General features: G+C 34.8%; 2 protein-coding genes across 2 annotated transcripts; both read left to right on the plus strand.

Moving 5' to 3' along the window:
• The first annotated feature begins 396 nt into the window (after positions 1–396).
• LOC121248733 (signaling peptide TAXIMIN 2-like) lies at positions 397–1,569 on the plus strand. Its single transcript, XM_041147291.1, has 2 exons — positions 397–774; positions 1,361–1,569. Exons 1-2 carry the CDS (start codon positions 677–679, stop codon positions 1,482–1,484), a joined length of 222 nt encoding a protein of 73 aa, XP_041003225.1. The 5' UTR covers positions 397–676; the 3' UTR covers positions 1,485–1,569.
• A 6,401-nt stretch (positions 1,570–7,970) lies between these two features.
• Positions 7,971–11,052, plus strand: LOC121250163 (dnaJ homolog subfamily B member 4). The gene is made up of 3 exons (XM_041149143.1): positions 7,971–8,294; positions 8,652–9,082; positions 10,390–11,052. Exons 1-3 carry the CDS (start codon positions 8,130–8,132, stop codon positions 10,826–10,828), a joined length of 1,035 nt encoding a protein of 344 aa, XP_041005077.1. The 5' UTR covers positions 7,971–8,129; the 3' UTR covers positions 10,829–11,052.
• The last annotated feature ends 1,535 nt before the right edge of the window (positions 11,053–12,587 follow it).

Consider the following 12,587-nt stretch of genomic DNA (forward strand, 5'->3'; position numbering starts at 1 on the left):
TTCACATCATATCCCAAACTTGCGAAGCATTTTTGTTTTGATGGCGAGGTTAGAGTATGGGCACTCGATCCTCATACATTCTTCATAAGATCAAGATGTGAGGTAAATGCCACAAACTAGAAGATCATTTGATAAGATGAATATTTTTCATTTTTACAATTAAAACCATATAACCATATTGTCAAATGTTAACGGCCTGAACCCCTAATAAATAGGATTTTCCTTGACCCCCATCGAACACCAAACTTGAAAATTTCTCAATATTGGGTAGGAATTCACACCTAATAATAATATAAATATCAAGTCTATCTATAGACTATATATTAAAAGTCCAAAAAAACACAACTAGAACTGTTTGCACGTTGTTGATCAATTCAGTTTAGAGACCAAAAGCACGCACGAAATGGCGACGAAGCTTCTGAAAACCAATTTCCCAAAATACCCCAAACATACAATTTCAGCACCCGCGAGAAAGTCTCTTGCAAGTTGCAACAACTATATGGCATTTTAGACTTCCACGAGGGTGTTTCTGTCAATCAAAGAACCTAAGAACCTGGTGGTTGCGTTTGGCGTCGACTCCGTCGCAGTCTTTACGTTTTCTTTGAACCCATAAGAGATCCCACTACTTCATCTCTTCCAACCCGACCAGAAGAAATTCCAGAGAGAGAGAGAGAGAATGGAAGATTGCAGGCCATTAGGTTTCTTGCTGGGACTACCTTTTGCATTGGTGGCATTGATTTTATCACTGGTGGGTGCAGTTATCTGGATATTTGGGTGAGTTTAATTCTCTTCTTCTTTTTTTACCTCCTCGTTCTCCTATTATTTTTTGATACTTTTGCAATATGTCCCACGTCTATGTTTCCGTTCTGGTTTTCAAATTTCTTTCCCGATTCAATATACTTTCCTTTTGATAGGGTTCACAAACATTTGTTAAAAGACTATTGTTAATAATAATAAAAACGTCGCCAAATCTTTAACCCTCAAAATCGCAAGAAGACTCCTTTTTTTTTTATTTGGGAGGGAGGGTTTCAAACTCCTGATCTCCATTTTGGAAGTTGAGATTATGTCAACCAGGCCACAGGACTTTGACAATAAGACTGCCCATTAATAAAACTAACATGATTTAGATTCATACATGATCCAGTAGTACACCATATTTAATATGTATTGATCTTTGTTTTAGTACAACTCTCGATCGCATTATATTATATATATTCGTTAAATAAGTTGTCTCATGTTGAATGAAGTCTATCTGTGTGCGTACATAATTGCTGTTGCTAATCATGATATGATCCCTTAATAATGAATATAGATATTAATTGTTCGTTGTTTGTATATGTTCATAATCTTTGGTTGGCAGGTCTGTGCTGAGTTGTTTATGCCCATGTTGCATATGTTGTACTGGACTTGCGAATATGGCGGTGGGTCTTGTGAAGCTTCCTGTCAAAGTGCTTAGATGGTTCATTGAAAAGATTCCTTGTTAGACTTCTTCTATTCTTTTTTTCTTTCTGATTCTTAAACTTAATTGTTCAGATATTCATATATATAATTGCTTTATTAGTTTTTAAACTTTTCTTTTTTCAATCGGGTTAAGTACTCTATTTCGTTATAATGTGATTTATGGTCAAATTAATATTTAGAGATTGATGCATGCCATGCGGTTTAGGAAAAAAGGTTCTTGGATATATATAATATCTATGTGTTGATTTCCTTTCTCCTTCTTGTTTTGTTCTTTTCTTTTTGTTATAATCTTTATTCCAAAAAAGAAAAAAAATGATGAATTTAAAACATGCAGCGGTGTCATGATCGTATTAACACTAATGCACGCATCAAATTTCATCAGAACTCTACAGTTAAGCGTATTTGAGCGAGAGTAATATTTGAGTTGTTTCTTACTTTGCTCGCCAAGAGCTAGTGGAGACATTCGGCTTTGTGTTAGACAAGAGGTTGCCTCAACCACGTTAGAGGGGCGAGGAGGGAAACACTTCGTTGAGTCGTTTCCTCCTTTGTTCGCCAGGTGCAAGTGGAGACACTCGGTTTTGTGTTTAGCGGAAGGTTGCCTCGACCACATTAGAGGGGCAAGTAGGAAAATACTCCATTGAGTTGTTTTCTTCTTTGTTCGCTAGGTGCGAGTGGAGACACTTCTTGGCTTTGTGTTTGGAGGAAGGTTGCCTTAACTGCTTTAAAGGCATGAGAAGGGAAACACTCTATTGAGTTGTTTCCAACTTTGTTCACCAAGAGTGAGTGGAAACACTTGACTTTGTGTTAGGCAGGAAATTGCCTCGACCGCGTTAGCCAGGGGTGAGGGGGGAAACACTCCGTTGAGTTGTTTGCTCCTTTGTTCGCCAAGTGCGAGTAGAGACACTCAACTTTATGTTGGGCATGAGGTTACCTCGACTGCATTAGAGGGGTGAGGAGAGAAAAACTATGTTGAGTTGTTTCATCCTTTGTTAGCAAGGAGCGACACTTGGCTTTGTGTTAGGCAGGAGCTTGTCTTGATCGCGTTAAAGGGGCGATGAGGGGAATACTCTGTTAAGTCGTTTCCTCGTTTGATTGCTAGGTGCGAGTGGAGATACTCCACTTTGTGTTTGGCAAGAGGTTGCCTCGACCGCATTAGAGAGGTAAAGAGGGAAACACTTCGTTGAGTAGTTTCCTCTGTTCACCAAGTGCAAGTGGAGACACTCCACTTTGTGTTTAGCGGGAGGCATTAGAGGCATTAGAGGGGCGAGGAGGGAAACACTCCGTTGAGTTGTTTCCTCCTTTGTTTGCCAGGTGCGAGTGGAGACACTTGGCTTTGTGTTTGGAATGAGCTTCCTTCGATCGCATCGAAAGGGCGAGGAGGAAAACACTCTGTTGAGTTGTTTCCTCCTTTGTTCGGCAATGACAATGATGATTACCTTTGCTTCCCCTTTGCCTGGTGGCATGGGACCGACTAGGTCTTACCCCCCCCCCCCCCCAACTGGGTGAATGGCTAAGGAGATGTAATCGATGTTAGTTCCTCAGGCGGGCCGCTTGGAATTGGCGCTTGTAACTAGCACTGGATACACTTCCTGGTGAAGTCTTGGGCATCTTTGAGGGCGTGCGGCCAATAATACCCGACCCTTATGACTTTAGCTACTAAAGTTCTTTCTCTCGAGTGGTTTCCACATACCCCTTTATGTACTTCCTAGGTGATGTATTTGGCCTCTTCCTTTGATACACAACTTAGAAAGGGGGTCAAGAAACCCAGTTTGTATAACATGTCACTGATCATGGTGATTCGGGCATCTTCATTCTTAACCTTCCTTGTTTCTTCCTTACCGAGTGGGAGTTTCCTAATAGTTAGGAAGTTGATTATATCGTGCCCCATTCTAGGGCCTCTGTGCTTGCTTCCAAGATTTGGAACTCGATAGCTGAAACTTTTATTGTTCGAGTGGTCGCCTTCCACTATAAGACGGTTTCATCTATTCTAGATGCTGCTCGTGCTAGCCTGTTAGCTTTTCAATTGTCCTCCCTCATGATGCGGCTGATTTGGAAGTAATCAAAACGATTGCATCCTTCGTAGACTTGCTGCAGGTATCTTTTGGGCCTCTCGCATTTTGCCAGATATTCTCCTGTTATTTTATTGACTATCTTCATGGGCTTGCTCCCTTGGGTCCACAAATCGTCGTACTGTGCAGGTATGCCCGTTGGGGAGGAAGGATTTTGGTCCCTCCAGTTTAATTTTTTTTTTTTATAAGCTTTATAATAAGGTGATTAAGAATGTTGTGTAAGATTTTGATAATTAGTTGACACCTAGCGCTAATGCTGCATGACAACCATGCCACAACGTATCTAAAAAGTTTCAAATCAAAGGATTAATACAATGCTAAAATTTAAAAACTAGGAAACTTTTTGCAAAGATGTAAAAATTTAAGTACTTATTTTACTTAAACTCATAATAATGATATATACACATCTTGTGCAAGTCTTCTATAAAAAAAGTAGATTGCAATATAAAAAAGTGTAAAAAATTCACTTGTTTTTGTTTGTCTACTTTTTTTTTTTTATAAAAAATTTAGGAGAAATTTTTGCATTTGAAATTTATCCCTAACATTACTCATTGTTTATACCATTTGCTGGATTTTAATTGATTGACACGTGACATGCGCGGTTTGTGTATCTAATGAAGTTAGATGGAAGGAATTAATTGTAAATTTTAAATTTTAAACTTGAAAATCAGGAGTATTTTGCAAATGTGAAAACTCAGATCTGATTTTGGTTTTAACCATTTTTTTTTTTTTTTTTTACCCCTAATGATTACCATGACTTTAGTTACGTTCAAACTCTATATTCTATGAATTATAAATATTTTCAACAAGAAATAAACCTATATTAGTATTTTAAACCTTTCATAGTTAAATATGCTGTTTTAAGGAAATTCTTAATTCATTTCCTTGTTTTTTTTTATTTTAAATCGCCCTCGTGAAAGTGTAAACTGTTGTTTGAAACAAAACCACATTCCTTTTAAGAACATAGAAAGAAAAATGGCATCAAATTACTACCGAAAAGAAAGAAAGTAAAAAAAAAAAAAAAAAAAAAAGGATATCATATGGGTGAAACAAGAGTTGAAGTTTGCTTGAAGCATGGTTTAATTATTTGCTAGAATCCTAGATGCCGCTAATAAAGTATTTTTTTTTTCCATAATAAAACTAGTTCATGAAAAGGTTTTTAAGAAATTACTATTTTGAAAACGGTAGGTATGATTTTTTTACAAATTATTTTATAACCAATCAATATAAAAATAATTTCAATTTTGTATTACTATCTGCATCAATTTGAAATAGAGTTATAAAATAATCATAAAAGAATTATAAATCTGTCAATTTTTTTCTAAAAATTTTATTTATGAGGCCGTAAAATACACACTTTTCATGCAGTTAATATAACATATTTTGATTTATAAGAGAAATATAAAATATTAATCTTATAAATTAAATTATATAACGTTAATGATTTGAATAATGTGCTTGCAAGTGGATTGACTATTCTTTTACTTAATTAAATTAATATTTTTGGGAAAAATACAAATTTATTATACACCTTAAAAGACGGACACGTGGTGGGCATGAGCGTGTGTGAACCGAACAAGTGCCACATAAATTAGGCTGTGTTTCGACGTTAGATTGATTTGAATTGAATTGAGATGAAAATTAAAAATTGAATAAAATATTATTAGAATATTATTTTAAAATTTAAAAAAATTAAATTATTTATTTTATTTTATATTAAAATTTAAAAAAATTATAATGATAAGTTGAAATAAATTGAAATAAGTAATATAAAGAGACATATCCGTTATCACCCTATCTTAGTCATTTAAAAATTAAAAATAAAAAAGCCAAGGTATGATAAAGCCGCGAAGAATCCAGTAATTGTACAAAGTGTTAAATATACAATTCAAGCCGCTGGAAGATATACAAAAGGAAAATGATAATTAAATATGTCATTTAGAAAAAAACTCAGAAATTTGAAAAATTATAAGAAAGAAATTCATTTTTTTTATCAATTCGATCAAAAAAATTATCAAAATAATAAGTCCCTGATAGGACATATATTTATCTAAAAAACCACTCTTTTGATTTACATGTTTAGGTATTACGAATTAGAAATTCAAATTAGAAGTTTTGAGGAATTATATACATCAGTTATTATTCACTTTTATACTGTACACTTATAATTTTTTTTTTTATAAAGTGTGGAGTGTTTTTAATATAGTGTGATGTATTTTTCATAAGGTGTGAGGTATATAATAATAAATAGTGACTAACGAAAAAATATTTCAAAAGGTTTACATCACGCAGCTTTACTTAATCAATATGTGAATTGATTTACAAGTTTTCCTAATATCAAATATTTAAAATAAGTGATTCCTAAAAATTCTGAAAAAAAGAATGTAGTTTTCTTCGTTTCACTCCCTAAGATACTGTGATAATATGCCACAATTTATCAACCGTGGCATTTTTCACAATGTTTTGAATACCGTATCAGATGGCGTACCGGTCAAAGTACTGGAACGAAATATTTCGGTACCGGTACCGTTTCATGTACCGTTTCGAGATAGTCGATATATGAAAAAATTATATATATAAATATATATAACAATTATATTTTAAAATAATAGTTTATATATGAATAAATTATATATAAATACATACATATATATAAATTATAAATAGTCTAGTCTAAATTGGGGGTCAAAAAATGAACTTGTAGTTTGAAAAAATAGAAAAAAAAAATGAAGGTCGAAATTTAGGCCGGTACAGGCCGAAACGACCGGTACCGGCCGGTACGGCATGTATTTAAGCCGGTACGAAATACAGGTAGTATCTATACCGGCCACTGGGCCAGTACGGCAAATATCGACCCTACCGGCCGGTACGAAACGATTTTTAAAACTTTGATTTTTCATCTTTTGTTTTAAAAAATTAATTGATTCAATAGTTGATAGATAATACTACTTCAATGTAGTGTAACAAAAGCCGGAAAGGAATTTACACTCACATTTGAGTGTCACATGTACCCACGTTCGAAAACTAGGGTGGAGGAAATCAATTTTTTTAAAAAATTCTATTTGCAAGTTGATGGACAAAGACACCCTCTACAACGTTGGGATGATAGTGACGGTTTTGCTGAAAGCACTATGCATGGTCCTCATGCACGGCTCACAATTAAGTCGGATCATCAGAATCACCACTACTAAATTTTTCATATTTGACTTTTGTGATTGAAAAAAGAAAAGTTTGTTGCCTTTACACGCCATCAAAGTCTACTAGAATTAGTCCAAAGTGTAATCCATTCATTTTCATTCTTGTTTTTCTTATTGTATAGTAAAAATAAAAAAGGAGTTATTAGTCTCTTGGATGGTTTGTCTGTAAAGGTTGAGTCCTCCCTTTCTATGAAGGGAGAGGTTGAGTCTCTATTCAGGCAGAGTACTGTTTCGTGAACGTTTGTCTGTAAAAAATATCAGTAGCAGTGAAGTCCAGACCAGTCTAGTTGTGTACTAGTAGAGCTCTAAATGGTTGATATGAAAATACTCCGCATGTATCCAATCATAGATATAAATTTCTCTTCATGATGAATAAATGATAATATTTCCTTTCAAAAAAAAAAAAAAAAAAAACGTTGGAATGATAGAAACATAAAACTTGTTAGGTTAGAAAAGCTTGCTAATTAAATTTCTTGTAAATCAAAATTCTGTTATGTCAACAGTATCCAAAATGTATTGTCTACATTGACTTGTAATTAGTGTACTTAAATTTAAATAGACAAATTTGAATTGAATGTAGCTTGTGATAGAATGGAGAAGGATGGTGGTCAACGAATATAAACAAGATAGGTTTGTATTAAAATATAATTTAAATAGTTAAAAGTTTCGTTTGAATTTAAAATCTACCTCAATTCATTTCATCTTATTATTATAATTTTCTTAAATTTTTATATAAAATATAATAAATAATTCAACTTTTATTCTACTATTTACAAATTATCTCAACTCATTTCTGAATCCAAATCACTTCTTAACTTTTATTATTAATTTTAAATTTTTGAGATACAATTTTTTTTAAAAATGAGATGGGTCAGAAAGAAAAATATTAAAATACTCATTTTAATAATAAATAATTATTTTATTATCAAATTTGTGTGTATAGTATATCGTTTATATTATTTAAATAGTAAAGATTTCATTTATAATATTTAAATTTTAAAATTTATTTTTAAAATTAATTATATTATATAAATACTTTATCGGATATATTTACATATTGGTTTGAAAATATGATTTTTCAATAATAAATGAGAAATAAATTAAATAATTAAGTGAAATTTGTTTTATTAAGAAAATAAGGGAAGGCAATAAGAAAAGTAGTAGCTTCGAGAGGAACTACATAGTAATTTCTGGAACTTTCCAGTGCATTCTCAAACCATCAAAACTAATGTATTTCTGGTCTTTCCACAAGCACCTCGCAACACCACATAAAGCCCACTGCCACCATTACGCAGGACGATGGCAATTGAAAAGCAAAGGCACAAGATCGGAATAAATAGAAGAAGAAAGAGCAAGTGAAAAAGTGAGGAAGAGAAAGAGGTGCGAGGTAGACTACTACAAAATGGGTGTGGACTACTACAAGATTCTGCAGGTTGATAAGAATGTTACGGAGGAAGATTTGAAGAAGGCTTACAGGAAGCTAGCGATGAAGTGGCATCCTGATAAGAACCCCAACAACAAGAAAGAAGCTGAAGCCAAATTCAAACAAATTGCTGAAGCCTATGAGGTATTATTCTTCGACAACTCGTCTCTCTGTGTATGTGTGCGCTTTTATGTTCCACTAGCCCATATAGAACTTTTATACATATGCTTACTGGTTTTAAGATTATCCATCTAATTAAAGTTCTGGGTCTCGTTGGGTTTTTATTTTTGATATTCATATCTCTGCATATCATGTCTTATTTCCTGGAATAGATTGATTTTTAGTTCTTCAGTTGTATTGGAATCTCAATTTGTCTGGGCAATTTTCTTCTGTTGACGTCTCTGTATTGCTTTCTTTTTGTCTCAAATTTTTTCTTTTTATGACGGATTTGTCCGAAATTTACTGGGTTTTTTTATTGATTCTTAATGGTAATTCTGGTAGGTTCTCAGCGATCCACAAAAGAGAACTGTATATGATCAGTATGGAGAAGAGGGCCTAAAGGGTCAGGTGCCACCGCCTAATGCCGGTGGCCCAGGCGGAGCTTCGTTCTTTTCGACCGGTGATGGTCCTACGACGTTTCAATTCAATCCTCGAAGCGCTGACGACATTTTCGCTGAGTTTTTCGGATTCTCGAGCCCGTTTGGAGGGATGGGAGGTCGCGGTGGAGGCATGAGAGGGTCGAGGTTCTCAAGTGGGATTTTCGGTGATGATATATTTGCATCTTTTGGGGAAGGAGGAGGAGGGTCTATGAATCAAGGTGCTCTTAGGAAGGCCCCTCCAATTGAGATCAGGTTACCATGTAGTCTTGAAGAGTTATATAAGGGGACTACCAAGAAGATGAAGATCTCGAGAGAAATTGCTGACATCAGTGGGTGAGTAGCTTCTCTTGATTAATTATCTTTATCTGTTTTTTACTTATAAAAAAAAATTATCTTTATCTGTTTTAGTTTTTTTTTTTGGATGAGTGGTTACTGATGGCCTGATTAATTAAGTAAATGAGATGCTCGATGTCTTGGTATTTTTTTTGTTTGCTCAAGAGAATTTAGCCGTTAATTTGAATGTTTGTTAGCATATGACTTGTTTTAGCATCACCTCTTTGCATTTGGGTCTGCAATGGAATGTGTCACCGGGGAAAAAGAAGTGGATTTGCACTCCTTAAATGGTGATACCTACTATTTGAAGTGGCTTTAAGAGTAGTTTTACGCAATAACTCAGTCATACTTATCAAAATTTGTCTGAATTAAGGACTATAAATATATATACATATATCTATCTATCTATCTATCTATCTAATAATCAGGTGATAATAAAAAAACTCCTTCTTTTGGAAGGAGTTTCAGGTTGGGAAATTTAGGAATTATCCTTCTCTAGTTATTCAAACAAGTTTTGCATGGTCGTGTCTTTTCCCTAACAGATTGCTTCTTAAGATGATAGCAAGTATGGTTTGACATTAATGCTCCAGGATGAGCCATTTAGGCTTTATGGTGGACTCGAAGCTAGGAAGGTTATTGAGTTTATAATTTGGTTTAGAGCCAAAAACACAATTAAACAAAGAGTAAACATCTTGCTTGCTTCATGATCTCCTTTGCTGCTAAGTCATGTTTAGTCAGGACGTAGCATTTTTGTACGAACTCAAGAAAAGATTCCATTAACACTTGGCTTCAAAAAATAAAATAACAAAGGTTATTCGCTACAAAGACGTTTGTTTCCTATTCGTGTGTGGACGTGGTATGATTTCTTGAGGAAGCCGATATTTGCATAGAAAAACATTGATCTGAACTGTCATTGAGCTGGTAAGGTATATGAACAACTATTGGAGAGTTGTTCTTTGTGGCTGTAATGATAATATAAACATGATTAATTGTGTTGTAATGCAAATGAAATAAATGTTGCAAGATTCTGATATGGAATTTTAAATATGTTCTGATGAATCTTTCCAACTCTAAAGAATTGAGATATCCTTACTAAGAACAGGATTACTGCATCTACTCCTTTTATTACTGTTCCTGAATACTTGTCCTCTAAGGAGCTTCAATTCTAATGAGGTGAGGTTGTGCGCATGAGTTATATGAAGTTGTACTATCCTCAGATGCTGATTGCCTTGTCATTTGGCTGGTTGTTTTGACATAGTTCTATTGGAATAGCGATGTCACACATATTTCTTAATTCTGTTTTGCAGCAAGACCATGCAAGTGGAGGAAATCCTTACCATTGATGTGAAACCTGGTTGGAAGAAGGGCACAAAGATCACCTTCCCTGAAAAAGGGAATGAGCAGCCAAACGTTATCCCTGCAGATATTATATTTATCGTTGATGAGAAGCCCCACAGTGTGTTTACTCGCGATGGAAACGACTTGATCGTCACCGAGAATGTTTCGTTGGCAGATGCCTTAACAGGTTACACTGTCCAGCTGACCACTCCCGATGGTAGAAACTTAACAATTCCAATCAATAATGTGATTAATCCAGATTATGAAGAGGTTTTACCTAGGGAAGGAATGCCATTGCAGAAAGACCCAACAAAAAGAGGCAACTTGCGAATTAAGTTCAACATCAAGTTCCCAAGAAGGCTTACCACAGAGCAGAAAACTGGGGTCAAGAAACTCTTGGGTCAGTGAGCAAGTAATATGCTCGGCCAAAATGCAGCACTTGTGTGAATATAAAAGTTTTGTATCTTAGATGGTTATACTTGTTTTAGTCTCATAGAATTTACGGAGGTTGATGTTATTAAATACAAATGACTAGTGTCATCTTTTCCCTGGTTTTTAGCGTCTCGTTTGTAATTTGACACGACAATTTCCCGTTCATGTCTTCGGAATGATTGGATTTTGGTTGGTTGTTTATGTGATACTCTGCTTAGAAGTACTCCTGATGGGTTAAATAAACGGCTTTACAACTAAATCTTGACATGTTTAGGATGAACTTGTAGTGCATGCGAGTTAAGTTTTAACATCAAGTTTAAACTGAATTTGACTTATCAAGTCAGCTTCGCAAGAATAAAATCTCTGACCCAATCCTTTCTTGGGTGAGAGTCGCCCGTTTCAAGGGAAATATTTAAGCATGATGGAGGGATGGCTTTCATGGATCTGAAGGCTTTTAATGTAGCGCTGCTAGCAAAACGATGCTGGGAATTCTTCAGAACACTCGAATCACTTTTGTGTAAGGTGTTCAAGGCGACATACTTTGTAAATGAATATCTTTTACAGTCACGTTTGGGGAGTAATCCATCGTATGCATGAATATCAAGTCAGAGATGATTGTGAAGACTCATTTGGGTCTCAATGGGACTGCAGACCAGATCGTGTGGGGATGCAACATGCAAGGGGTTTTCATGGTTAAATCCGCCTATCAACAAGCCTTAAGAATCCGTGGGGAGGGTTCATACAGGGATGACAAGCAGGTTTTCTGGAAGAAATTATGGAGTCTTAAGTTGAATCAATAATTTCGCTGGGAGAGCTTTGTGTTGAGAGTTTGACTAATAACAGCAACCCGAAGAAGAGAGGAAACTCTACAAATGATTTGTGACTATATGCAAGGGAGAAAGTGATGACAACAATCATGCTATTTATCCCTACCTTGGAGTGACATATATGTCTAGGAAGACTAAGATTAGCTGCTGAGAGGTCAAGGTAATTAAGCTTCTTTGGTTTGGGAAATTATGCAAAAAGAGGATTTAAGGTATTTGGAAGTGTTATTAGCAACCTAATGGGGGGATATATGATGCCGGAGTAGAATAAGAATTATTCTGACTGTTAGTTAAACAACGGAATCTAGAGATTGGCATTGAAGAAATTGCCAACAGAGACAAAACTCTAAGATTAGGATTTCTTTCAAAAAAATTGAATGTCTTCTGAGCAAAGGAAAATTTTCAATTATGATCAAATAATAAAATATGGAATAAAATAAATATCTTGCTAAAATCTAGTCCAAAAATTCAGAATAAAATTGTTCCTAAAAATAAATATTACCATAAAAGAAAAATGACTAAAAATGAAAAACTAACTTAAAATGATGATCCGAAGGGGAAAATGACTGATTTTGAGATCGAATCGGGGACCACCAAGCATAGTATGGTGACCACAACTTGTGCATCGAAGAGAGCTTTCTGAATTGGGGTTATATTTGCGATTTGAATATCCATAGTCAAAGTTATGGCCAAAATATTGACGTGTGCGCAATATCATCACTTTTTCCTCGCCCAACCGAGGAATGCCAACCTTTCCTCATCAAATCAAGGAATCTTCACCTTTTTCTGTGAGTTTTATGCTGATTAGTCTTCTCGAGATAGTTCAATGCTATTAACGTCGAGTTTGCTAGCTCAACATTATCAAGCTTAGATCCTCCTACATCAGTCTCCCTGGAAAGAACTTGACCTCT

Source organism: Juglans microcarpa x Juglans regia, chromosome 2D (assembly GCF_004785595.1).
Source record: "Juglans microcarpa x Juglans regia isolate MS1-56 chromosome 2D, Jm3101_v1.0, whole genome shotgun sequence".
Lineage (NCBI taxonomy): Eukaryota > Viridiplantae > Streptophyta > Magnoliopsida > Fagales > Juglandaceae > Juglans > Juglans microcarpa x Juglans regia.

Bases quoted from the DNA above. Each gene is read 5' to 3' on its own strand.
- LOC121248733 (XM_041147291.1), top strand. From the start codon at position 677: ATGGAAGATTGCAGGCCATTAGGTTTCTTGCTGGGACTACCTTTTGCA. The intron at 775-1,360 runs GTGAGTTTAATT...TTTGGTTGGCAG, and splicing joins GCAGTTATCTGGATATTTGG to GTCTGTGCTGAGTTGTTTAT.
- LOC121250163 (XM_041149143.1), top strand. From the start codon at position 8,130: ATGGGTGTGGACTACTACAAGATTCTGCAGGTTGATAAGAATGTTACG. The intron at 8,295-8,651 runs GTATTATTCTTC...TAATTCTGGTAG, and splicing joins AAATTGCTGAAGCCTATGAG to GTTCTCAGCGATCCACAAAA. The intron at 9,083-10,389 runs GTGAGTAGCTTC...TCTGTTTTGCAG, and splicing joins GAAATTGCTGACATCAGTGG to CAAGACCATGCAAGTGGAGG.